Source organism: Esox lucius, chromosome 9 (assembly GCF_011004845.1).
Source record: "Esox lucius isolate fEsoLuc1 chromosome 9, fEsoLuc1.pri, whole genome shotgun sequence".
Classification (NCBI taxonomy): Eukaryota; Metazoa; Chordata; class Actinopteri; order Esociformes; family Esocidae; genus Esox; species Esox lucius.
The window spans coordinates 13,243,614-13,271,475 of record NC_047577.1 but is presented as its reverse complement, the minus strand read 5'-3'; the positions used below and the strand labels follow the sequence as shown (position 1 = coordinate 13,271,475).

General features: G+C 42.4%; 1 protein-coding gene across 3 annotated transcripts; it reads right to left on the bottom strand.

Moving 5' to 3' along the window:
• nt5c2b (5'-nucleotidase, cytosolic IIb) lies at window positions 1–26,976 on the bottom strand. Of its 3 annotated transcripts, XR_004576146.1 has the most exons (19): window positions 26,779–26,976; window positions 24,096–24,230; window positions 18,306–18,379; window positions 10,423–10,540; window positions 10,016–10,111; window positions 9,784–9,875; window positions 9,508–9,565; window positions 8,705–8,798; window positions 8,418–8,471; window positions 8,202–8,285; window positions 7,852–7,893; window positions 7,622–7,729; window positions 7,391–7,457; window positions 6,736–6,906; window positions 4,684–4,735; window positions 4,034–4,094; window positions 3,145–3,321; window positions 847–3,031; window positions 1–790 (listed from the first exon to the last, which is right to left on the bottom strand). XR_004576146.1 is itself a non-coding variant. In XM_010872914.5 (18 exons), the coding sequence occupies exons 2-18, from the start codon at window positions 24,194–24,196 to the stop codon at window positions 2,792–2,794; spliced, it is 1,689 nt and encodes a 562-aa protein (XP_010871216.1). In that variant the 5' UTR covers window positions 24,197–24,230; window positions 26,779–26,976; the 3' UTR covers window positions 1–2,791. The 3 variants fall into 3 exon arrangements, 2 of the variants coding, with proteins under 2 accessions (XP_010871216.1, XP_034150102.1); XM_010872914.5 differs by having other exon boundaries at window positions 1–3,031; XM_034294211.1 differs by lacking the exons at window positions 10,016–10,111; window positions 10,423–10,540; window positions 18,306–18,379; window positions 24,096–24,230; window positions 26,779–26,976 and having other exon boundaries at window positions 1–3,031; window positions 8,705–8,991; window positions 9,784–9,870.
• Between the last annotated feature and the right edge of the window lie 886 nt (window positions 26,977–27,862).

The window sequence follows — 27,862 nt, the reverse complement described above, 5'->3', positions numbered from 1 at the left end:
AAAAATTTGAAAAAAAATGCCCAATATGAGGAACACAGCTGCCTTTTGCGAGTTCTTTAAAAAAAAAAAAAAAAAAAACTGAATAAAAAATATATATACTTGTCCATTCTACAGTTTCTCTTTAAATCACAGACTACTCTGGATAAAATTGTTATAAAGATCCCTAATTGAACCAAGACACAAACAACCAGGCTGCACAGACACCCACTATTGGCCCAAACAACAAGCAACACTACCATCAAAAAACAGGGATAACCACACTGTACACAGCATTAACATCTGATACTGCTGACAGTCCTCAAAACGTTTTGACCTGTCCTATATGCTGCTTACAATCAGGTTTGTGGAGGTAATTTTCTAGTTTCCAAGAACTTGTTGGTTAAAGTGGAGCAGAGCGACAGAAGTCGGGAACATACCTTGAAGACACATGGGAATTCCATACATTGCAGGCCTGCTACCACAAGTCTATTCCAGCCGGACAGGAGGCCAGCCAGTGTCTATTGCCCCAGGCTCTCTATCCTTTCTGGGGCTGTCAGACATAGTCATCCTCTTGATGAAGAGTTGTTTCCTCATGTCTGGCACCCATGCATTCTCAAGTTACCACAACCCACGTGACCTGAAAGTTTCACAAATGTCTTTTTATTATTATAAATTGCCACTCATTCTTATTAGACCTGAATCGAACACAGGTTCAAATACTATATCAGATATATTTCACATATTTCAGTGTTTTACAACTGCAGCCCTAAAGGATCCCCTACAGCACGATTGTTCTTGCCCCAGGACATACCTGTTTCAAGTGAAGCCCCGGGACATACCTGTTTCAAGTGAAGCCCCGGGACATACCTGTTTCAAGTGAAGCCCCGGGACATACCTGTTTCAAGTGAAGCCCCGGGACATACCTGTTTCAAGTGAAGCCCCGGGAGATACCTGTTTCAAGTGAAGCCCCGGGACATACCTGTTTCAAGTGAAGCCCCGGGACATACCTGTTTCAAGTGAAGCCCCGGGACATACCTGTTTCAAGTGAAGCCCCGGGACATACCTGTTTCAAGTGATTAATCGACAAGTTGTACTTGTCTGGGATTACAGTAAGAATCTGTACTGTTAGGGTTACTTGAGGATTACAGTTGGGAACACTTACATACTTTATTGGGGCTTGAGGAAGCTTGGGATAGGATGAACACTCTCCACCTATCGCATGAATTGTCTTTGAACACAGGTCTGGTCCTATTACATACTGCACTAAAACACTCAAATCCGGTCCTGGAGGGACGAAACAATTCTATTCTTCATCCTCTCCTGGGCACTAGGAAAGAGTGATTCTCTACCAGGTGGAAAGAGAAAAACCCAAATGTTGTTCTAGAGAAACACTGAATAGAACAGTTCGGTGGAGGTGAATAGGATGATGGATATAACTATACCATCTCTCTCACAACCCAGAAAACAAACAACTTAAAGTTGTGTACCAAAAAGGAAAGAAAAGACACGGCATATCAGCTGCACAGTGTGTAACCAAGTTGCAGTTCTCAATGTCTCACACATATACAGGAGAGGTCTAAAGTAAAATAAAGGATTTTGCACGGTAAGTTACTTTAACAGCATTATCTAGTATGATAACAGTAAAACAAAGCCTCTCCTTAGCTTATATAGCTAACATATGCTGTAGCATTAGGCCTATTTCACAATTGCCATGGAGCTCATCTGTATGGATACAGCATATTGTAGCCAGTATGCACAGTTGCCTAGAAACACAGCTCCGGGATTTCAAAAAAAGTTCAGTTGAAATTAGCCGCAGAGAATCCAGGTCTACATGATGTGATCCATACCTACAATAGGTACATTTCCTATCAACTCAAAATAAACAATTGGTTTCCCCACAACTGGACTTGTGCCTTGTCCAACCCAAACATAGACAACGCTGTGCTTTGGTACAGTTATGGATACCTCGGTCACCACCACTTGTCATATCGACAACTTATCTATCGATTGGCCAGGCTGTGCTTTTCAGAGTCACAGCGGAAGGAATTATTCTTTAGAAAAATTATAATAGCAAAACAATAAAGGAACAAAGGAAGAAAAGAAAAACGCAAACAAATTGGACCATGACTGATTCCCATGATGCTTGATATGCTAGTTTATCTGCTTCTGTACTGTATGGTTAGAAACAGAACAACCGTATAATTTCTTCAATTCAAACTACATTGTGATGTTAACACACTAAACAGAAGAAGAATGGGATAGAATAAAATATTATCTTCGACCAGATACTGGGTAATGTCAATGTTAGGAAAAGTGTGATATCTGCTGTTTTGTATTTACGCCTTTTGCTACAACATGATAACCTGTAAAAAAAAAAGAAAAAGACTCCAAGTCAACCTTTTCTCAAGTCGTCATAAAAATGTATAGAAAAACAGAACTATTAAAAAGCTTTTAGGGGCAGGGTGGCAGTGATTTGAGAACTGAGAAGCAACCATTACTGTAGTCACTCACACAGTTCAACAATTCATAAAATCTCCTCATACATCTGTAGTAAAAAAGTAATAACATTTCTCTCTCTATAAATCTCCAATACAATTTCCATTCAACCCCCCCACCCCCCCTAAAAGTCCAACATTGACTCCAACATGGACTATAGAGTACATCATACCCCATAACCTCTCTTAAGATACAATCTAAACTCCCTTAGGGAAATATGGGAAGGAATCAAGCCTGTTTTTCAGTTCCACTCTCCTACTCGGCAGGAATCAAGCCTGTCTAGGTTCAGGCTGTCACACCTCCTTCGTCTCTGCGTCTACTCCTCCTCCTCTTCCTCGTCGTCGTCTTCATCGTGGCAGTGGGTGATCTCCAGGGGTGTCGGGGGGAACATGTTGGGCGGTTTAACCTCGCTGAGGGACCGGGTCAGCTGGCTACGGTTCTTGTTGAAGCCACACTCCAGGTCTTTGCAGTCGTTGCAGTGTCGGTTGCGCGTCGCCAGCGGCGACTCCGTGTCCGTGTCCACGTGGGCGTGCTCCACCGTCGACTCGTGGGGCATCTAGGAGGGGAGTGGGGGGGTTCATTATGGAACTGGATGTGGGTGAAAACCAGTTCGACCAGTTTGTGCCCGGCCCAATCAAACACACTTTGAGGTCAGTCAAGGCGGCTCACCAGAACGTGCGCGGCCCTGAACAGGTAGCTGAATGGGTAATACAGGAGGTTGATGAAGGAGGCAGCGTACAGGTCGGCGTAGCGCATCACCTGGGAGGCAAACAGAGTCTGTCTGGAGCCGGAGCGGAACAGGCTGCCCATCATCCCATAGCACATGTCCATGTCATGGGTCACTTTCTGTTGGGTAGAAGCAGACAATGAAGGCGCCCCGTTTGGACAACAATGGAAATTGTTTCCTCGCGATCAAAGTACTTGACAAAACGTTGAAACGCAATGCAAAGCTTTTGTTGTCCCCATGGCTATCAAGTCAGCTATTTATAATCAGAAAATTACTGTCTAGCTCCTTTATACTGAACTTATTTATCCACAGTCATCCACAGTTAGTGTCAATCAAATTTACGGGCGTCTATGAAAAGGGCGCCTTGGTTGGTAAAGTGTTCCACTCTATGAGAACATATTTGTTGGCAGCAAAATTTGACAGCTAGATGAAAACCTTAGAAGAGTTTTCTTTGTAAATTCTGTCTAATCACTCGGGCTGGATGATGTTGTTGCGTACTGTAGGTTGCTGTGCACTAGTGAGGGAGCCAACCAGAATAGCGGTTTCATCTGGACTCCTGTGATACCTAACATTTGTGGGAAAATACTCAGGGGAATTTTGTTGGACAAACGCTCTACCTTAGCATCTATATTCACGCTTAATCTACTGCCTGTCAATAGACAATTCAGTGACTGGATTGGCCCGTGTGGCACATGGCATATTTGCATATTTGCCCTACTGAAGCTCTGATTGGCTGTGGCCCACAGGTCTGTGTAAACTGACATTTATATTGATGCGCTCTTGCTCTGACTACTGTCTTTCTGTTGCCATGGAAGTGTGGAGAATTTGTACCTTGACCCTCCTCTGGATAGCACTGATGTCTGGCCTCTCATTACTACTGCTGTCCAGATGCCTGGAGTACAAAAACAAGATGGTACTGAAGACACAGCAGGACGTAACAATGAAGGGTTGGACAAAGGCATTAAGTTACAACCGGGTTGTGGCACAATTAGAGAGAGACATGGAGCGAATGGAGAGAGGATGAGAGAAAGTGAGCCACTTATTAATTGAAAGCCGGGAAGAGAGAGAGACACTATGAGGAACAGTATTCAGGAAGGGGGCGGGTCTGGATAGGAACTTCTGCCACTTTATAAATAGTAACCTCTCTGCGAACCCAGTTATCAGACCAACGGGGACAACCCACACGGTTTGACCCAAAGAACACATGTTTTCTATGTCTAAGACCGTGTCTAACCATGTGACACACACACACACACACACACACACACACACACACACACACACACACACACACACACACACACACACACACACACACACACACACACACACACACACACACACACACACACACACACACACACACACACACACACACACACACACACACACACACACACACACACACACACACACACACACACACACACACACACACACACACAAGAGGTGAGCAGGAGGGCATTGTAGGGACTACTCACTTATAGAGCTCGGCCAGGAAAATATCCAGGCCCTGCAGTTCCTCGAATAACGCTGGGAACAGAAGAGGGAAGAAGGCCCGTGTGGGATGGGTGGAACTAATTAATGACTACAATAAAAACAGTGTGTATATAAGTATATGTGTTTACTGGTATGTATGAATGTATGCATGTGCTAATGTGTGTTTCTGTGAATAAAAGCTAAGGATTAATCCCCTTTTCACTCGAATCTTTTCACAATACAGGCGTGTCTGAACCGGCTTTTTTCTGTTGCACTCCAGGTTTTTGGTTCGCCCGGTGGCGGTTTTGGCTTGCGCTCTGGGGGATTTCGGATGCTGAGGCATGTGGGTGGCGCACCTGGTTTTAATTGTGACACACGATAAAACTGCTGTTGCTACAGGCTGCTTGAGAAGAACTCTCGCAGCATATATTACAGCCTCCAATCCTCCCCGATGCGTGACCTGAAGTGTGGCCAGTGAAGAGGGCTGGTTGGCCAGTGACGGGTAAGATCCCAACTGCGATATCTGGACAACCTAAGACAGGTACAGTTGTGCGTCTGGCCACAATCCACAATGTACATTCCCGAGGTACATGTGTACATAACCCGGAAATGGGATCGGTGCTGAACAAATACCACAATGACCAGACCAAGAACATGTGGTGCTTTCCAGGTCCGGAGAGGTTGTCGAGTGTCAGTCAGACAAATGCACTGGATTCCCAACTGCACACATTGTTACAGTCTCACTGGAGACTGGTGCACCACACACGTGCCGACTGTTTTGTGGTTTTCCTGGAGAGTGGACCCTCACAGCTCACAGATATAAAAACAAGGGACGACGCACCACTTACATATTATTGTGTGTGTCTGTCTTTTTTGCGTGAATTAATGAGAAATGATGCATTAGAAGAAAAACTAATAATAAAATGGGAAAAAGAAGCAGTGCAGAAATGATGCTATTAATGACAGTATTTACCACTGACTTGGTTGACATTATTAATGACAGTATTCACTATTGACTAGGTTGACATTATTAATGACAGTATTTACCACTGACTTGGTTGACATTATTAATGACAGTATTCACTATTGACTAGGTTGACATTATTAATGACAGTATTCACTATTGACTAGGTTGACATTATTAATGACAGTATTCACTATTGACTAGGTTGACATTATTAATGACAGTATTCACTATTGACTAGGTTGACATTATTGATGACAGTATTCACTATTGACTAGGTTGACATTATTGATGACAGTATTCACTATTGACTAGGTTGACATTATTGATGACAGTATTCACTATTGACTAGGTTGACATTATTGATGACAGTATTCACTATTGACTAGGTTGACATTATTGATGACAGTATTCACTATTGACTAGTTTGACATTATTAATGACAGTATTCACTATTGACTAGGTTGACATTATTGATGACAGTATTCACTATTGACTAGGTTGACATTATTGATGACAGTATTCACTATTGACTAGGTTGACATTATTGATGACAGTATTCACTATTGACTAGGTTGACATTAATGACTGATCTGCAAAGGAAAAATAAATAAATAAAAAGGCCCGGGTGTGCCTCCATTATGATGTCCCTCTACATACTGCTGTTCCAATCTAAACCCAATGTCTCATCCCCTTCAACTTTGTGTCATACCCCCTCTCCTTAGCCCTCATTTCAGATAGTAACAGAGAGGCCTTTACATCATAATAATGGCTGTGTGTGTGTGTTAACCCAGACTGTTTACCAATACTATGCAGTGTATTTACTTTAAAAATCCATTTGGTTACAGCCAGTAGTAGAGAGAACATTTCAACCCAGCTCCATACGACATCAGAAACAACTTATTTGAAAGGATTTGTTTGAACGGTATTTGGAACATAGCTGAAAATGCTTGATTCGGGACACAGTTGTCCCAAAAGATGTAAAGAACATCTGCATTTAACAGTCAAAATTCACACCTCTTTGAACCCAGGTGCGTGGGTGTTCAACACTGCTGTCCAGGGGGTGCGAGTGTGTGTGTTTGTGACTCACAGCTCTTGTCGGTCCAGACGTGTAGCTCCTGAGCCAGCTCGGGAATGACCAGGAAGGTCCTCCAACCTTGGCGTTTCTTGGACTTGAGGATGTCCCCGAAGATGTGGTCGCCGATGTAGACAATGTCCTTCCCCTTGGCGCCGAGCAGATCACACACTATGTCTGAAGAACCTGCCAGGGTGGTGGGGGGGGGGGGGGGGGGGGGGTGAGGACATGTTACAGTAGGCTGAGTTGTCACACACATTTACACAATAATTGTGTTTTTTAAGGATGCCTACAGAACAGTGGCTGTGTGAGGTCTAACCCTAGATAAATCAACTGTCTTTAAATTGGTAAAAATGTTTGCTGAATGTTTCTGATTAATGCTGAGCGTCGTTTGTGGTGTTTAGTGTCTGTATTTTCATGCATAGTTTCTCAGGGTGAGTTTGGTGGCTTGTAGTGTCTCTATATTCCTGCGTACAGTTTAAGGGTCACTTTTGGAGGAGCGTACAGTCACCATAATGCTGTGTAGCGTTTAAGGGTCAGTTTACTGCCGTGTAGTGTCTCTATGTTCCTGTGTAGAGATTCTAAGGGTGAGTTTGGGGATGTTTAGTGTCTCTATTCGTGTGTAGCATTTCAGAAGGCAAGTTTGGCGTTGTGTAGTGTTTCATCTTACCTCCGGAATACACAATGCCATGCTGCAGGGGTCCAGTATATGTCCCGATCTTCAGCCTCCCGGTTGTCTGATAGACCAAACAAACCACCACAAACGATTACACATCTGTGCCATGCCGACGGATGGTGCCAATTACTACACCTTGGAAATGTGGGTAAAAAACACCTGCCAAAAATACCAGCCAGAACCAGTTCCGTGCCTGTGAGCATACAACACACAATGTTCACTTACTGTGTCGACCTGTCTGAGCACCGTTCCCTCACCGAAGAACAGAGGCTTCCTGGCATCCACCAGAATCAGGTCGAAGTAGGACTGCCACGGCCGGTGGGGAGTGCCATGCTGAAACGCCACCACACACACAGTTAATGTTCATCTCCGTCATTCAACAACATGTCTAACGCGCCACGTGTCTGCGGAAGGAATAGTGCATGAACATTGAACATTCACATAAAAACGCTTACCTTTGGGCCGTGTGGGAAGTCAAACAGGTAGGTCATAATTTTCTGAAAGAAAGTTCCACATTTCAATTTGGTTCGAGTATTTACCACTATATTTGGCTAATAGATACAGTACTGAGTATACCCTCAAAACACAATGTTTTCTAGACAATCAGTCAAACAACTGCAAAATGCTACGCATGTCTTGATGTCTTGATGATTAGGAGAGTGGTAGTTAGTTATGCCCTAGTTTGGCATGATAAAACAGCATGCCTAGGCTTGAGATGTTCAGCACACAGACGCTGCCCGGTGTACACTCACAAATGGAGGGACGGACGCACACAGACGCGACGGGATCAATAGTGCATACTCACGTGGGTGTATTTGTAGTCACTGTTGGTGGCCAAGAACACCTTGGCTACTTCGTTCATTCTGCTCAGGAGGAGAGGCAACTTTGCCTAGGCAGAAGACAACACAACATGCTGCTCGTTATCCATTGCGTAAAGAGACTCGCTGTACATTATCCAACGCGTCGAGGCAGATGATTATTGCTACGTGAGGTGGACGAGGAGTTAACCGCGTGTACTTACATCTCGCACTACATACTTCTCAAGGTTCTCTACTGTCTTTTGCTTCAAGGTGCCCTGGAAGTCAAAGGCACCGGTTAATGGGATGAAAGAAATAAAAGTTGATGTAGTGTCATGTTATACTAACATGCCTTCATGCACTAGCAGTCAACACATTACCACTATGATACATATATTCTCACTTCAAGAATCATCATCATCGTCATCATCGGACATATTGCTCCATTCATCTCTGAGTGTTCTGCCTGACTCTTGCTGGCTACAGCCAGTTAAGGACTGAGCTTGACTACCTTGAAGTGGACCCAGTCGACGGCGTCGCGGATGTCCTGGAACATGCTCTTGAAGGACATGAAGAGGTCGCCGTCTTTAAAGCCCGTCTCACAGCTGGATGTAAGGGGGGAGGGGAGGGACACACAGAGCCAGTGGACAGGCCAAGGCGAGACAGAGAGCTTTGCTTTTACACGGTAGCAGCCACGTTTTACTACATTTGTTTTTTTTGGTTTTGGTTTTGCTTTTAAATGGGATAGTCTTCCCTTGTTTGAGGTGGTTTCCAGCCAAACAGGAAAGCAATCTCCCCCTAAAAGACCAACAACTGGTTTCAGAGGAGAAGACATGCAGCCATTCCATTTCAGATCACATCATCACACACAGAATTAATTAAAACAACTCTTCCTAAAGGATTACAGATCAAGAAGAGAGACTTAATGATATTACATTGTTCTAGGTTGACAATCGATGATTAGTCATTACAGATTGATTCATAATAAAATAGTAAGGCATGGAAATTAGAATTAAGTTATGACATGCATTCATGGAATGATTAGTATAGAAGAACAATACATAATTGGGATGAGTATCAGTAAAACGTGACAAACTATAGTGAGTTTGTCATATTGTTCAACCATTGGCCTATTGACCTACAGTCTTGCCTTACTGGAAGACATTTTGAGCCTGAGATATGGAACTCCACTGTTGCCATGATGCCTGATTAGCTTATCACTGTTGTCATGTCACATCCAGGAATGTGTTGGTGTCTCAGGCTGTAAAACACACAGGCCAAATAAAACCGGCACTGTGGCTAAGGCTTCCTTACCTCGCATATCTGTCACAGTTTGAGAAGAAGTCCACGAGGCAGGCAAAGAGGTAGGTCTCTGTGGAGAACAAGAGTGCAACAGTACTGTAAAAATCATTCGAGCGTCAGCAAAGTTGAGTTGAACTCGATGGCCTTGCCTCAAACAGTGCTCAGACAAAAAGGAGGGCATGTCTGGGTTTGTCCCTCTTTTGAATTAAAGTTGAATCTAGGTGGAGATAAAAACATTTTTAAATGATTTAGGGGGTCAGTCATGGACAGAACCTCTCCTCCTTCTACCTGGCAGGTTGAACAGAGTGTTGAGGATATAGAAGCGCTCGGTGTCGTCGCGTTGGATGAACTTGTTCGGGTACAGCTCCCGAATTTCAGGTCTGGAAGAAGCCCAAAAAAGAAAAGAAATGCAAGGTCAGGAGCCTTTCTTGGCAGGGAGACAGGGATCTAATCTACAGGTCAATTATTATGTTGAGGGGTAGTGGCGATAAGGTCAGGACAAAACTAGCTCACTACTTACCCTCGCAGGAAATTAAAGCCATGGACACACACCAAGATGTTGCCATATGCATCCACTTTCAACAGGTTCCCGTACATGGTGTCAAACACCAGGCCCCTGAAGAAATACAATTATATTATTAATACAAAATGTTAAAATCAGAACTTACCAGGCAAGCCAATTAAGAACGACATTGTGGTCAAATGTATTACGTCTACAAATGGCTTATACACAACCTATGAAAGATACAAAAGGTATTAACCAAGAAAAGAACCTAGCTACAACTGAGAACAGTTTAGAAAACCCTACGTGTAGGCGCATACATAGCATCGATGTCATCATCGTGGAAGCAACACTGTGTGATTGACGGTCATCTGCTGATTGTGTGTGTGTGTGTGTGTGTGTGTGTGTGTGTGTGTGTCAGTCACCTTGTAGGGAAAGCCGGGTCGTAGACGAAACTAAGCAGCTCCTGGGGGTATCCGATGTGCACAAGCCGCTCCACAGTTAGCTCAAAGCCCAGGGACTCATATTCAGGAGACTTGTACACTTCAAATGGAAAAAGGGCAACAACAAAAAAAAAAAGACAGACAGGTTGGCATTTAACACAAGCATATCGGCTGCGCCCACCTCAACTAATTACAATGGTGTCAACAACCATACGTAGAAAACAGAGCAGGAACCAAGTCTAATTGCGGTTTGAATGGATTATTCCGGAAATCCTCAAACAAATGAACTCTACTAAAAAAAAAAAACAGGAAGTTATCGCAACGTTCCTAAAATTCTATTTATAAAGCCCTTTCTACATCAGCAGTTGTCACGAAGTGCACAGACACCCAGGCTGAAACCTCAAATGTTCACGTCATGACACCTTGATTCAACATGCAACAGGTAGCGCAGAAATAGCCCAGGCCATCATAGTGCCTCAAACAACAGAGGCTACCTTCTCTCCCCATCGTAACCACACACCCGATGAGCTAATCTGTGGAGAAACAGGATCTGCGGCTCAAAAGCCTGACTTCTAATGAAGGACACTGGTGACATTCAACAGACAGACCAGGCAAACAAGCATTCACAGTCAGCCGGACAAATCTCCGGGGCCCTGTCCATTAGAACACGTGACGGAAAACACTTGGAGAATGGAGCATCAGAATAGGTCGTCAGTGAACGAATCCAAGAGTCCATATGTGGTCCTTCCCAGTTGTTTTCTTCAACATGTGGTGTCTGATGAACCACAAGCACAGAGCCAGGGAGAGGGGGCAACGCAGGGGAGATAGTGTCCATGCCTGGAAGGGGGGGGGGGCTATCACGGACATCTGCGGGTAGCAACGTTAACTGAGACTAGAAGAAGGTGATGTCACAGAAGGTATTCATACAAACCATGTTTACTGCATGGGTTCACATTAGGCCCAGACCGGCCGCGAAGCTAAAGGGGAGGACTTGGCTGAATGCTTAGAGGGAGGACGGTGCCAGGTTAGGCGAGCTAGCATTGAGGCCTCTGACGTGGGAGCGACAGGCAAACATCTGCGTCCCACGGAGTATGTGACAGACCAACAGAGATGTGTGTGTAAAAAAACTACAGAAGCATTCTCCTTAGGATATTTTTTTGGTTGTTTTATTGTGTTTTCTCTCTCTCCCCCTCGCTCATGGGTTCAAATCCCCTGTGGTGACTTAATGTCCCTAGCTACCTAGGAGAACACAGGAGGCGAGGGCAGTGTGCCCATTGCTGAAGATTCACACAGTCCCGAGCCAGATTCCTCCATACAAATAGCTTCCCAATTCACCCCTCCACTAATCTCCTCATCCCTCCCCCGGTCCCCTCCTCCGTTCCCATAAGCTCTATCGCCGCTACAGAGAAACCTATTTTGAGAGTATTTTCCCATCCGTCACCTATCTCCACTCCGGCGATGAGCCGATATCTCACTCGTTCTCCCCAGTGCCCCCGGCTGTGACATTGGGACGGCTTAAATAAAGCACATAACAAAATAAAAACCGAAATACACCGTTTCCCAAACATATACAGTGGATATAAGAAGTCGACACACCCATGTTAAAATGCCAGGTTCTTGTGATGTAAAAGAATGAGACAGATAAATAATGTCAGAACTTTTTCCACCTTTAATGTGACCTATAATGTGAACAATTCAATTGAAAAACAAACTGAAATCTTTGAGGGAAAACAATTTTAAACTCACAATAACCGGGTTGCATAAGTGTGCACACCCTTAAACTGATACTTTGTTGAAGCACCTTTTGATTTTATTACAGCACTCAGTCTTTTAGGTTAGGAGTCTATTAGCAATATTTGCCCACAATTCTTTGCAAAAGAGCTCCAAAACTGTCAGATTGTGAGGACATCTCCTGTGCACAGCCCTCTTCAGATCACCCCACAGACGTTCAATTGGATTCAGGTCTGGGCTCTGGCTGGGACATTCCAAAATGTATATTTTCTTCTGGTGAAGCCATGCTTTTGTGGATTTGGATGTGTGCTTTGGGTCATTGTCATGCTGAAAGGTGAACTTCATCTTCAGCTTTCTAACGGACACCTGAAAGTTTTGTGCCAAAATTGCCTGGTATTTGGAACTGTTCATAATTCCCTCCCCCCTGACTAAGGCCCCAGTTCCTGCTGAAGAAAAACAGCCCCAAAGCATGATGCTGCCACCATTATCCATTATCCTGGTGTTCTTTGGGTGATGTGCAGTGTTGTTTTTGTCCCAAACATACCTTGGAATTATGGCCAAAAAGTTCAACCTTGGTTTCATCAGACCATAACACATTTTCACACATGCTTTTGGGGGACTTGATATTTGTTTTTGCAAACTTCAGCCAGGCTTGGATGTTTTTCTTTGTAAGAAAAGGCTTGTCTTGCCACCCTACCCCATAGCCCATTCATATGAAGAATACGGGAGATTGTTGTCACATGTAGCACACAGCCAGTACTTGCCAGAAATTCCTGCAGTTCCTTTATTGTTGCTGTAGGCCTCTTGGAAGCCTCCCTGACCAGTTTTCTTGTCTTTTCATACATTTTTGAGGGATGTCCAGTTCTAGGTAATGTATATTTTTTCCACCTGATGATGACTGTTCACTGTGTTCCATGGTATATCTAATGCTTTGGAAATTATTTTGTACCCTTCTCCTGACTGATATCTTTCAACAATGAGGTCCCTCTGATGCTTTGGAAGCTCTCTGCGGACCATGGCTTTTACACTGAGATGCAACTAAGAAAATGTCAGGAAAACCCTACAGCTGAACTTTATGATTAATCAGTCACTTTAAATGATGGCAGGTGTGTAATGACTTCTATTTAACATGAGTTTGAATGTGATTGGTTAATTCTGAACACAGCCACATCCCCAGTTATAAGAGGGTGAGCACACTTATGCAACCAGGTTATAGTAAGGTTTTTATTTTCTAATTTTCCCCCTCGAAGATTTCAGTTTGTTTTTCAATTGAATTGTTCACATTATAGGTCACATTAAAGTGAAAAAAGTTCTGACGTTATTTATCTTTGTCTTGTTCTTTTACATTACAAAACCCTGGCATTTTTGACAAGGGTGTGTAGGTCTTGAGGGAAACTCAGGAATAGCAAAACGGGAGGATGTTACATTGGCATGCACAGGCATCTCAGTATCCACAGTGGATAACAATAATCCAGCCATGTTACACGGACGGATAATTACACTTTCTTGATGTTGTGGATGTGTGCTCCAAATGAGAGGTTAGAGTAAAGGCTACTGGCAGCGTATGAAGCCCTCAATTATGTCGTTCTTCGGAAGAAAGGGAGAATCTGGTCTTGTAGCTCTGTTTTGCTGCAATTTAGTTTCAGTTGATACGTGTCCATCTCTAGATTGTGTCTGGGTTCCACTTCCGGTTAGTCTATTTAGTTGTTACGGTGTTCCCATTGTCCTGATATACAAACGTCATTAGCATACAAATAAGTTCACTCCAAATCCTGGGATTAATATACCAAGTGTCAACATGTATTTTGTAAACAGGAGTGGCCCCAGAACAAAGCCCTGTGGGACCCCTAGAGTGACTGTGGTGAGGATGGATTTACAATTACTCAGTGTCACATTCCAGTCTGTAAGTGAGGAGCAAAACCACTGGACTGCTGTTCCAAAGAATCCAAGCAGCTCTCATGAATCACACTGTCAAATGCTGCACTCACAAACATATCCAATGGGAGGGATAACTAACGTGCTATAATCTCTAAAACATCTCGTTAAACTGTGAAAATACCCTCAAATTAAAAAAAGAAGTCTGTACTGTGGCCTGATCTGAAAGTGAAATCCAACATGCCTCAGTACACTGTAGGGCCACATTTCACAATGTAGCTTCACAGTCTACGTAAACCCGTAAGGGAGTGAGAACGAGTGCCAGTGATGTCAGGTCAAATGGCGAATTAACTAACAGCAGGACAGCAGACCATTCTCTGTTCCCCACTTAGAAGGTCTCTCTGAGCCATTGTAACAGAATCCACTTACTTTGATATAGTACAGGACCGTGGCCGTCTCCATTAAGCCAAAAATAGCACTAAGTATAATACACCTACATATTGACAGCAACACAAAGACACCACTTAGTAATGTTAGGCAGTTCATAATTTTATTTTGCGAGGGGGCGGATAGGTCACGTTAACCACACACTCGGCCTCCTCGATGGTTCGGACTCTGAAATGCCCACTCATCTTTCACACGGAAATGTGGATAACATAGCTGGTTATTGTGCCTTTACATGTTGAATCGGTACATTCTAACATGAGCTATTAAAAAGACTAAAATACGATTTTATGTTGCATTTTGAGAAAGATTTTACACAACAATCATAATGCAAGCAATGTTATCAAAATGTTTGTGGGACAGATAAATGGCCCAAATGGAGTTAAACCCCAAAATATTACCCTCTTAACATCAACAGATCAGCCCAACTGTTCCTGATTCCTATCTGGATAATAGCTGCGGCTCACGTAACTTTTGCTAGAATAAAACATCTATTGGCTCATATATAGCCTTGAGCAGTTAATGCCCAAAAAGGAGTTGTGAACAGGTCAGTGAAGCTACTATTTTGGAAAAGTGAATGATATCACTGCAAAGGGGAGAATGCTACAGTGAGACAAAACGTTAGAATACTGTACAGGGCAGAAAAAAGTCCAGTGTGTCCGTGTGTGTGTGTGTAGAGTTAAAGAGAAGAAGAGTGCTGACGTTTCTTGCAAATGTCTTTGGCTTTGCAGAGTAGGTTTTTTATTGGGTGCCCAACACTCCTGTAAACAAATGTTTTTGTTTATCACTCTCTTATTTCTCTCTATCAAACACACACGCACACACACACTATTTGAGGATCCATTACCATCACCTCTGCAAATGTAGCTTACTTGATGACAGCTTTACAGCCCAGCAGGCTCACTTTTTAGTCCCAAATGGAAGGTATACCCATTGCATAAGCATAAACAACTTCACCTTTTAACTGGTTCCTACACCAGTAAATCTATTGTGCTGGATATGAAGTCAGGTCCGAAGGGATTGACACTTTTGACAAATACGAATAAAATAAATAATTCTTAGCAACATTGTGGATTTCTTTAAACACCATTTTAGAAAACAGAATTACTCAAGTGAAGTGAGGTTTGATAAACAAGTACTATATTTTTTTATAAAATACAATTATTACAAAAAGTAATCAGTATTAAAAATACACCACTGGCCCTAACAAGATTTCTACCTGAAGGGACAGGCTGTTGTTTTTGAAATGCTAGGGTCATCCAGCACTAATAAGTTACTATGCTAAAGAAACTAAGTCAATTGAGAACCAATTCACCAATTAATGTTGGACAGGATTTAGCAGGTGCTTTTATCAGATAGCACCTTGTCAAGCAGAAGGGACTTCTGCAATTCGTTTCACACATTGGCAGCAGCAAATTTAGTACAAGGCTTCAGGAGTTCACGATACTATTGGAGTAGCAGACGTTAAGTACTGAGTTAGAACAGACGGGGCATTCGACTAATAGGAACTTGAAAGCTTGGTCACAGTGGGTCTCATGTATGAAAGGCCAGTTAACAAGAGTGTAAGAGTCATAGTAATGAGTGTTGAAGGGGCAGAGGTAAAAAAGCAGATGGCAAATTGATGGGTTTCAGTTAGCTTGGAGGAACTTGCGAGCAGCAAGCCTAAAGACCACGTTGACACTTTTAGAAGCGTATGAAGGATTCCTCTCCGTGGAACAAGAAACCAATTCTGGATTTAACTTTAAACTGAAGGCAGGTAATGTGGATACTGAATGAAAGCGAGCCGTGAAGCCGAAGAGCAAGGATATTTGTAGGTGCTGACATACTACAAACCAGTCCCATTCAGGGCAAGGATGTTTGAGACAAGTGGAGGGGAGACTCAAATGCTGTCTTTTGGGTTTTAAGGAAGTCAATGAGAAGGCGTGTTGGATGTTAGCTAAACAAGGGCCCGCTGAATACACGGTAGTGTCTTATAAAAGTAAAGGAGGTATTTATCGGCAGCATCCGCAACATCATTGATATACACTGATAACGGGATCGTCCCAGGACTCATACCTTGTGGAACACCCATAGGTGTGGTACAGCAGTCCCTGAGTATTTATTTGCAACATCTGTTGTGTATAGCGTATTCGAAATTCTGCAATGGGAGTCATTATGCTTCAAGTGGTGCACTGAAGAGAATTAAGATTGTTAGGCTCAAACTTAACGATGTAAAAGGTCACAGCCTCACCATCTAATTGTAGCTTTTCGAAGTTATAACCTGCCCATTTCATGACATATTTTGTCCCCAAAGCTCCGTTCATGAGGTTAGAGGTGTTGAAAAAAATCTGGGGGGCCGAGTTTTTAGGGCAGCATCCTGTCAACTGAGAAAACATTTTCCTGATCATGGAAAAATTTAAAACATAACTGTGAATACATATCCTGATGCAAGGTTTCAATTTGAATTCTAAATGTACATTATAGATTACACATCAAATAGATGTCCTTCCATTACAGGAATGAGATGCTGGAAGGATCTTTACCGTTATTCTTGATTTGCACAAAACTTTAATGGATTTTCTTAGCACTTAATATACAGTACTGTTCCTGTTTATACTGTACAGTACGTAAAATACTACTCAATTTAAGGAACGTTAATTTCATTGTCGATTTCTTGTTCTTCTGCAAGTACATCTTCCACAGTATCAACGTTAAAATCAGCAATCAGACACCTCGAATCAGACACCGGTACCCTGCAAATTCCCTCATAATAAAATCGATATTGGTCTTTCTCTGCGGTTGACAACATGAGTCTGTGTCCAATCTAAACCACAAGACGAACTGATGACACACCCCAGCGTTTCCCCCAGTGGTTGCCAGGGTCTAATGTGTCCCTGCTCTGGCTGACAACAGTGGGCATCATCCCTTGCAGTCACAAGTGGAGGGCCTCCAAAAGCCACCCGATAGCCCTGGTGTCATGTAAACACTACCATTTGGTTACGGGCCATCTTATGTCAACAGCTGAGCGTCTATAAAATCTGAGCTGGGTGTTTGTTTGTGTGATCCCTTCAAACTCTCAAAGTCAGATTCAAAGTCAGTCCCACACAAATATTTATAGATTCATTTAGCGGCGTTCATGAGAGCAGAGGCGCTGGAGCAATTTTATGGAGATGAGTGTTGTTTTGGGCTATGTTAATGGTAAATTACGCCTTAGTCAGCACCCGATTGGTCAAACACCTACAATTTGTAGTGACACTGGACTCTATGTAAATCCGTTTCATGTTACTAAAAAGTCTAATCAAATACTGAACAGAGAATTCTGCCCATGTGTCACAATAGTAATTGACCGCTCCTACATCACTAGAATATTGTAGTGCATAGTGGGCATGGATATTTTTTCTTAGTAATGCACGTCACAACCAACGCCTGTTGTTGAAACACTCAAATTAGCAATGGTCAGTACCTGTAAACTACAGCACCACTGAAATGTTTCCAGAGATTCTGAGGATGTTCTACGCACAATGTTCCTGAAGAACTCGGTCACCTCTGTCTATCACCACTGGACCCAAAGGGACCTACACAACCCCTGTCCTTCTAACCCAGAAACCTACCCCCACCGTGAACCTGCTCTGGGCTTATCGAGTGACATGTGAGCCCCTGTGTGCTTTGTCAACAAACAGGAAGAGGAAAAATCGATATAGCTGACGACTAGTTGCGGTGCCAACAGAACAAGATCTGACTTGTAAATGTAAAGCATCGGGAGTGTGGAACAAGGCAGCCAACACCCATTCACCCTCAGGATGATGGCAGCAGGCTGTTACCTCCAGTGCACTTACCTGCTAGAGTGTAGTCCATATCGAAGCCAAAGCACTTGATCTTCTCCATGGCCAGGCTTCGGTTCACGAACACTCTAGAAGGGTGAAAATAGAGATCAGGGTCAGGGTTTCTGATACAGGAACCAGAGTAATGAGCAGCAGGAATCCCTGCTGTTGATGAAGTCGTGTATTAGCCAACTGTGTGATGGCTGGAATGGGGTCTTGTTTAAAAGGGGAATAAACATCCAGCATTGAATTGCATGGCCTCAAGATATTAGAAACCGTCTGACACATGTCGGTAAGCTCTTTTTGCTGTTTAGCCTTAAAAGGCGAGTTCCCAACCCAGTCTTAAAGTCAATTAGAGTGGTAGGGATTTAGACATGCTGTCTGAGCTGAGGTTTTCAACCTTTTAAAATGCCTCCCATGTTATTTGACAGGGTGTGCTGTCATGGGAGGACCCAGTTGGTATTCAACAAGTTTTGCAACAAATTTTGAAACTTTTGTTATCAGTTAAGTTCAGGTAGTCGTAACTGTCCCGACAGTCAGTTTGGTGCCAGGTGAATGCCACCCTTGGCATCCATCCCACATAAACATTTCCTGGATAGCAGCGGTTAGCCCAACTGTTGATAAAAATGGAGGGATGGTACCGGGACATACAGTACCAGTCAAAGGTTTGGACACAATTACATATAAGTTCATGTAGTGTCATACAGGAATTACTTTCTGATCCAGCCATCTCCAGTGATAGACCTGGCCAGGCAACTAGCTCTGACTGATTGGTCCTGCAGCTATTTGCTTCTAGACTCCACTGTGTTAGCTATGCCTAGTTTAGCTAAGGAGCTGAATTAACTGTTGAAAAAAAAATACAATAAAACACCCACAAAAAAACGAATACAAAGGAATTAGACATATCATTAAGAATTAAAGGATCATTTTATTTATGTTCTCTGTAGAGAAGTTACTTCACCTTTAGGATTGCATTATTAGTCGACTAATAAAAAAACACTAAAACCCAGTCTTGTTAAAGTTTTAAGCCCAAATCAATATAATCTGAGATTTTTTTTTATCTCAAACAAATAGTAAGAAGGACAAAATCTATTTAAACAATGTGTAATTATAGTACTTAAACGGTAACAATTTTACAAACCCATTCTTTTTTTGCAAAGAAAAAAAATTATACATCTCAAATTCACAATCCTCGGCTCTCTAACCACCTACTTTCCTTTTCCCCTGTTAATGTAGACATGTATTATGATATAAGCAAATAGTCCAATATATTCTGACATTACCTTGCAGCAGATCCATACTGAACCAGTTCCCATTGTGAGTTTTGCCCGATGGCAGACCGACGATGCATTCTGTGTGGGGATTCAAAGCGTACTAGCCTGGGCACTGGCCTAGCCTGCTGCCGTAATGCTATTCCAGCTCCAGTTCACAAACAAAAGAGCCCAGTCTCTTTGCTTCTTTGCCATTGAATTTCTGACTTGTTGCAAAAACGATTGTGGCCATTCTGCATCATTCTCTGTTGTTGTTGTTGTTTGTGGTGGATGTTTATCACTGGACTGTTGTTGGATGGGAGCTGTCGTTTGCTCCCAGCCCTCAAAGACATCCAGAAAAATCAAGTGTGCGTGAAAGCAGCAGCTAAGGCTAAGCCCAGCCTACACTGCTATGGACAGGTTTCGTACTGCTTCTCAAAACACAAATTCAAGCACTTCTAAGATGCATTGTATATTTTTTTCACATTTTCTTGGAGCTTTGATAAACTAAACGTTGCATGTAAAATGTTCTGCACTGAAAAAAAACACAAAATTATAACTTTGCCCCAATGGATTCATTGTTATAACAGCGAAACTGTTGTTTTGAGAGATTCTGTCATTCTATGTAGAGGACTGGACAAGTGAATTCATAACATCGGATTGCCTAATTACTATGACAGTGATAAGCAAATTTAGTCTAAAGTCAAAGCACATTGAAGCCGTTCATTTGAAAAAAATGAAAGCACTTTCTCAACGTTGAAAATACCACATTCAATTTCCAGAATTTTCAAGGATGTACGAACCCTCTATGGAATAAGGGGAACGCTGTAAAGCCATTTGCTGCTAGTGGGCCATAGCACACAGACATTTGCTGCCAGTTAATTAGCCATAGCCTATTACCTGGTCCAATTACAATGCCAGCACGAAGGTATTAGATAGGCCTTCTAACAACATGCTAATTTGTAGCTTACCGTTAAGGTCTCCGAAAGGCTTAGTGATAACAATGGTCTGGAACATGTTCAGGTCACAGGAGGCCCTACTGTGTTCTCTATAGGTAGTCACAGTAAAACGGGAACTGGAGTAATGGGCATATTACCGGAGCACTCCTAGTTATGGTCTCCCTGTGAACAGGTTCAACGTTCGAACAGCGTGTCTCCAGCCCAGACTATAGTTCTGCAAATAGACTAAGACCTCCTGGGGCTTTTAGCGCTAAAGTGAATGTGAGTCATAAATGTTTTTTAAGTGTGCGAGACTGTGGACACTGTACTGCTCGCTATTGGCCAAGGGGGAGGTTGCATAGATCTCAGTGGAATCTGCCTCTATTTTGGCCCAATGTCTGGGCCTCAGAAAAGACAACACTTGGACCTGACTACCATGCTAGCCTAAATTTAGACTACCTGACTTTTTCTCACACAGAGGCCTGACGACTAATAGACTCACGCTTAGGTATTGGCTACAGAAAAATAGAATTATTAAAATGGGAACTCTTTTTAAGTATAAGCAACATGCAAATAAAGAATGCAAAGCTGAGCCAAACCAGTGTGAGATGAGGAAATACATTAAACATACCAGGGAAAATCTAACTTGTGCACAACCCCTTTTCCAAAGAAAGTTGGGATGCTACATAAAATGTAACTAAAAACAGTATGCAATGATGTCCAAATCATTTAAACCCTATATTCTATAGAAAATTGTACAAAGACAACATATATATACACAATATATGCTCCCACCCAGACAACATCTTTTTCAGGGAAGGCCTTGCTTATTTCAGCAAGACAATGCCAAACCACATTCTGCACGTATTACAACAGCATGGCTCCATAGTAAAAGGAACCATATAAGCCTAGTTCAGTCGATTAGCTACATTTTGTTGCTCTCACTGGATTCCAACCTGGGTGACCTCTGACGTCTTTAACTACTACGCCACAAAGGTATACGTACGCCGAATGTTGGTATAGTGTCTTGACATAAGATCATTTTGTCACACATTAACATCACGCCAAGTTTGAAAATGTTGCTACACACCATTAAGCATTGTGTTAAACTGACTAACATTTCTCATTAAGTTCACCTCCCCCACAAATAGCATCTAAGAACTTTATGGTTGTTTTCCACAGGCCGTTTTAACAGCTTATTAGCCAGTGATAGACTTACTAGTATCTACTAACTTACTAATTGGAATAGTCATAAGAATTGAGCCATTGCTAGCATGACTGAAGTTGAACTTTACACTGCCAAAGTTATTTCATTTCATGGCACAACAATGTTTGTTTTTCTTTCATTCATGAATGACATTGATACAATAACTATCAATACAGGTGACGATAACTGACTTTTCCGTCAACTGAAAAGACGAGAGAATCGTTGAAGACCCTCCTCTTTTACTGCACATGGGGTTGTGATGTACCGTATATTACCTCAAAAGGCATCCACAGATGCGTACTTTGAAAAACCACCAGAACAATTCCCAACATAACCGTAAACAGTTTTATTTTAGGCTTACTATAATATAGCCACTGAAGGATGTAACAAGCAAAGTTTTGGTCTATCCTGAACATATCCTAATGCATAATTTGTTTTGACTATGACAAGGCTTGAACCTGGCCCCTCTTGCTTGGCAGTCCACATCTCTAACCACTACACTATTAAAGAAGGGGTAGTCAATCAGGCAATCACGCACTCAGTAAGAGACATTCACTCTTCTTTGCCGCCAACGCTTACGCGGTCCGGCAAAAACAATAACATTTGTAACATTTTATATTTGGTCTTTGCACTATTTTCAAAGAAATATAGGAATAAATGATTTGTACATCAATGCATTCTGTTTTTATTTGCATTTTACGCAACTTTTTTGGAAACGGGATTGTATGTACGACCACAGGAAATTACATGAAGTAAATATATTGATTTCCACCAATGTTCTACCTTAGCATTAGGCAAAATCGAGAGAAGAAAAAGAAAAAAAAATAGAGGGATCAGCATTTCAATGCAGTCGTTTTTGTGAGGGGCTTGGATTACAGACTGACTGACAGCCTGTAATGTAAGCCCAGGCCAGTGTTAGGAGACCCAGATAGACCTAGCCTACTTTGACAGAGTGACGACTTGTGCTGGTGTAATTTCCATATGAATTAATTCCCCTGGGGTTACAACGAGGGCACAGCGAGTGCTCACACATGCGTAAACACGCGTGCACACACAATCGCACACACAATCGCACACACTCTATCCAGTACCAAAAAGTGATGGACAGAAATCAGGTTCTCTCTGCCAATATGGTTGAACCTGTCCATAAGTGGACCTTACTGAAAGTCAATGACCTCAAGCACACATCAAAATCCACAAAGAAATGGTTAATTTACCTCAAAATCAACATTTTGCAATGGCCATCTCAGGTCTCCGGACTTTAGCCACCCAGCCTATTTCAACAGACCAAATGATCTTAAGGATCTGTGTGGAAGAATGGACCATTGTTCTCCAATCTAATCAGTTATTTTTTAAGAAAATGGTTCAGCGCTATGCTATCCTAGCAATGGGAGGGGCGCAATGTATAGACAACAAGCGTATCAATAATTAGAATTTTTCAGATTGAAAAATGATTCTGGTTGAGTCTCTTCAATCATAAAGACCACCATATACTCCACATGTTTGACCATTGCAATGTAGCTCATCACCAGTCTTAATCATTTCATACAGACTCCATTGCTCCTCTTTATCAGGGTTGGCAATTATGTTCTGAGGTGACTGTAGGTGGACAGGCACGCGTGAGGTTGAACATTGAACAAGCCACAGTTCATCTCACTCACGTGGAGCTAGCATTCTCGCCCGCCGCTACTGCCACCATCAAAGCCTTGCTCACCACAGCATGAATGGCTTCAGGCTTTTTTCCCTGTCGTTTAGGGCTAATCTATTTTAGAGTCCCCATTACAAACTACTAAAGTAAGTGACTGCCAAAACATTGAAACCCATCATTTTACTGGACATCTAGCCTATACTGAAGTAATTAGAGGGCTAATTTATTGATTTAGGACACACACACATAGACACACACACCTGAACAGGAAGTTGGTATAAACGGTCATGGAGCTCTGAGGGAGACGCCTGAGGCAGGAAGTGTGTTAAATAAAAAACCGGTGACTTCAGAAATGTGTGCCAGAGAAACTAGCACACACTGACTCCCTTAATATATTCTACTCTACCGTGCTGACAGTCAAAAGACATTCGACCAAACTATAGCCTAACAAGCATTTTTAAATACAATAATTGCCCTGATGGACAAATGAATTGTCTTGTTGGTTTCTAACACGATGCCGCGCGAGGTGTACAGTTTCGGCATATCCTACAGTACACCGCTGCTGGAATCATCTCAAGTAGCCGAATGACTGGGGGAAATGGTGACACTAAACCGCCAGACTGAACACAGTATTGTCCTGCCCCAGGTCAACACTCCCAGTGACCATCCACGCACAGTACGCCTGGAAACATGGCACCCTGACAGTGTTTGTTACCGAGGGCATTAATATGCCACACACAGTGTCCGCCTGGCCATACATACCTATGGTAGGCCTCCCTGCGGTACTTCTTCATGGCCAGGCCATCCATGTTGGCAGGCAGGTCTGCATAGTTCTGCAGTCTATCGCTCCATGAGGTGGTCATCTTTAAAAGCCTTTAGAATCCCCTGAAAGTCAACCTGGAGAGGGAGAGAGAAATTGAACATTCGCCCCGAATTATAATTCCACAGCTTTCTCTTCTGGCGCTTCGAGGGTAGCCCTTGTTAAACCCAAAAGCTTTATACAGACTCATAGGCTTACCAGAGTGTAAAACACATTTGAAATCTTCAAACAGGAGGATAATGAAGTCTTTAAGTAGTTCACTGCGATAGCTCTCCGGTACCTTTAAGAACAGTACGTGTAACAACAGGCAAGAACAGTTGCGAGTGACTCAAACGGGTCCGCGCTTTGCCTGCTGGTACCACGTACATCTAATAGCAGGGAGTCGGGACAGCTTAGTCTGCCAGTCACGCCGTCACAATGGGAGAGCCACAGGGATAACGAACAGAGGATGAGAGATGTCCCAAACCGCACACTACGCCCTACATAGAACACCATTTGTGGGACCTAGTAAGAAGTAGAGAAGTGTGTGTGTTTGTGTGTGTGTATGCACACACACACACACACACACCATAATATTAATTTCAATACGTTTTTTGTTGTAGTTAGTAATGCTAGCGCATAGAGATACGCCAGCTTGTCAGCTTGCCAGTCTTTGCAACAAAACCAGTATTTGCAACAGTATTAGCACCCCCCATCATATCAGCTTACGATACCAACTCTTTCATTTCCATAACTGGCCAAAATGCAGTTTCTCATGGCCCTCAAATTTCTTCCTAACGCAGGCATTATGCTAAGTAACACGTCTGGAAGACTGAATTGCAACACATTGACTAGTGAGTGTCACAATGCATGAGGTGTCCTATTGGGCCGTATATGTCATTCCCAGGCCTAGTCAAAAGCACTCTGCCCCCTGCTCTTAAGACAACTGTGGTCTCCATTGGCCCCTAAAGAAATCAAACAGTGTTGTCAAGGCTCACTCTTCACGCTGCAGCCCATTTCTATGTGAGACCAGGTAATGAGCCAGAGGACAGGATAATTGGGGCATGAATAAAAGACTGATTAATGTGACCATCCTGTGTCAAATCAAAGCAGTCAATCAATTCACCTAGGTTATTCAGCTACAGGACAATTCAACATAAGGTGTCAAGTATGCGCCAAAAAATTGCAATGGGTGTAGAACTGTTAAAACATCAAGTTGCAAAAGGGACAGCATGCTCATTGGCCAAAATGATCAAACACTGGAGCGTAAGGAGAAGGGAACCTTCACTGCCAGTGGGCATATCTTTTCAGTGTTAAGTGGGTGTAAAATTCTCAGGGGAAAGATTTATGGTTAGCTGCCTGCAGAGAATGACCGATGGTTTTTCACATACACCGCTCTCTCTCTATCACCCTGGATACTAGAGCAGGGAAAGGAGCCGGAGAAAATGGCTGAGGACAGCTTTTCTTTGTCACAACACACCAAGGCCGACATAACACAAACAAGTAAGAACCCTGAGAAGTTGAAAGGTGAATGAAAGCCTTATCCCCAGCAACCATGAGTTCACTTGCTCTCAGCTGTGCCAGAGACACAGAGAGACGTTCAGAAATTGAAAGTGACATCACAGTGCGAGCAAAACTGCGAAGAGCCCTTGGCATTTTTGGCATGGGAAATCTAGTCTGTGTCCACTTTGGAGCTTTAAAGAAATGATGAGTTTAGCAACATGCATTTGCAATCAATGACACTAGCTATCAAAGTACAATACTTCAGTTACAACACTGTACTGTCCTTTTTCCATTTCTTAAATGTTTCTTTGAATGCTAAGCTACAAAGTTCAGACCTGGTCCAAGGTCCTGCAGGAATCCGGGTATCTGCATATCATGCCAGACCAAACACTGATAGGTAAATGCAGATGTTTGTAAATCACTCAAAAAACGTTTTATTTGGCTAGTTAGTTATTATGAGCACAATAGATTTGCTCATCAGCTACTTCATTTATCTTAGTTAAATGAATGAATAAGTTAGACGCAAACTACAGTATTTCAACGGCTAACTAGCTAACGCGTTATCTTTGCTTTTGCTGAGTTAACTAACGTTATCTAGCCAGCTAACTTGATTAGTTTGTTTTACCAAATATTATACAGCGCCAGGCTTGGTCCTGGCTGTATTACAATTTTTAAAGAGTGAATGTGCTGTGATCAACACGGGCTTTTTGTTTGAATATTAACAGCCGACTGAAATCTTTATTTTATTTAGGTAATTATTTAGTTCTGACTCGTGCCATTGTGCGAAGCAACTAGGCAGCACAAACAACAATTGGTCTGTGTCTTGACGCTGTCAAATCCCCCTTCTTAGCTACCGGGTTGTCGGTGGGTTTCGTTAAAAACGAAGCTAGCTATCCCGCTTACTAGAGTTAACTAATGTTAGCTATTTAGCTTCAGAGCTAACAGCTGATTGCATTACAAATTCAAGGTTGATTAGCATGAAAAATGCGAACGTTAGCTAAAACCCCAATGTCAATTTCGTCGCATTTATTAGCATTAGCTTAGCTATCAGTTTACAAAACAACATTTCATCTGCTTCCTTTGATGGGAAAACCAAAGTGGAGAACATAATAAACGTCTCTAAAGACAGTTTTACATACTCACCTCTGTATTCCTCGATAAAGCAAAGACTGCACTGTCTGATAATCTGGGCACGCACTTCATACACGATCTAACTGGGACAAAATCGAAAAAGTATCTGAAATGCCCTAGCAGAATAAGCTGCAGATTTGTGATGCTTTCACGCAGTCAGCGGAGATATGATTCTTTCGCAATTCCTTGAATAAGCTCTGTAGCCAGTTGTTACCGAGGCAGTGGGCGGCGTTCTATAAGGGGAGGAACATAAGTGTCATTGAAATATGATGGTGACCCAGGATGGCAACTCATATCCTCATGGGACGCCAGTGAGACTGTTTAATTAACTAAATGTATTTTTATATAACTAAGAACATATGACTGCTTTTTTAATTTCACAAATCAAATGTTGCAAACTGATTTGATTATTTACATGAACCTATTCTCCACTTTTTTCTCCACTAATTTATCTATTAGGTATATTTTTTTTTACTCATCCAATTACTAATTATCCTGAAATTAGACGTAGGCTTGGAATTTGTCCACCGTGTCGTTATTGTATTTCTTTTCCTACCGGTCAGAACTATACGTTTGCACCTAAAGCATTAGTGGGTTATGGTTTTATCCATTTCACATATTGAGATGCAAAGTAATTTAGAATACATGACAATAGAATATATATTAACCCCAATCTATTCATTCGTCCAATTGCCCGCATCTAGCAATCCGTCCCGAACGGAGCTGCAGTGCAGTTTCAGTTGTGTCAGCAGAGGGCAGCATCACACAGACATTGCCATGTGATGAGGCGAGAGGTCTGACTTTGGAAGGCTGCATGGTGACACAGGGATATTTACCAAAAAAAATAAATAAAGACCTATTTTAGAAGTGTGTATGTTCCTTTGAAGTATTACACCTAATCAGGCTCCTTAATATTTAAAATATCGAAACTTTATATATTAAGTTTATTGTCTTGTGCATTTTCTATATTATAATAATGTATTTTATCTTTTCATGTCTTTAGGTTTCTGATACAACCGAATTCCACTCCGGTGATTAATACACTTTAACCTAATGTCATCTATTGTCGTAGTTATTGTTTTATATAAGTGTTGAA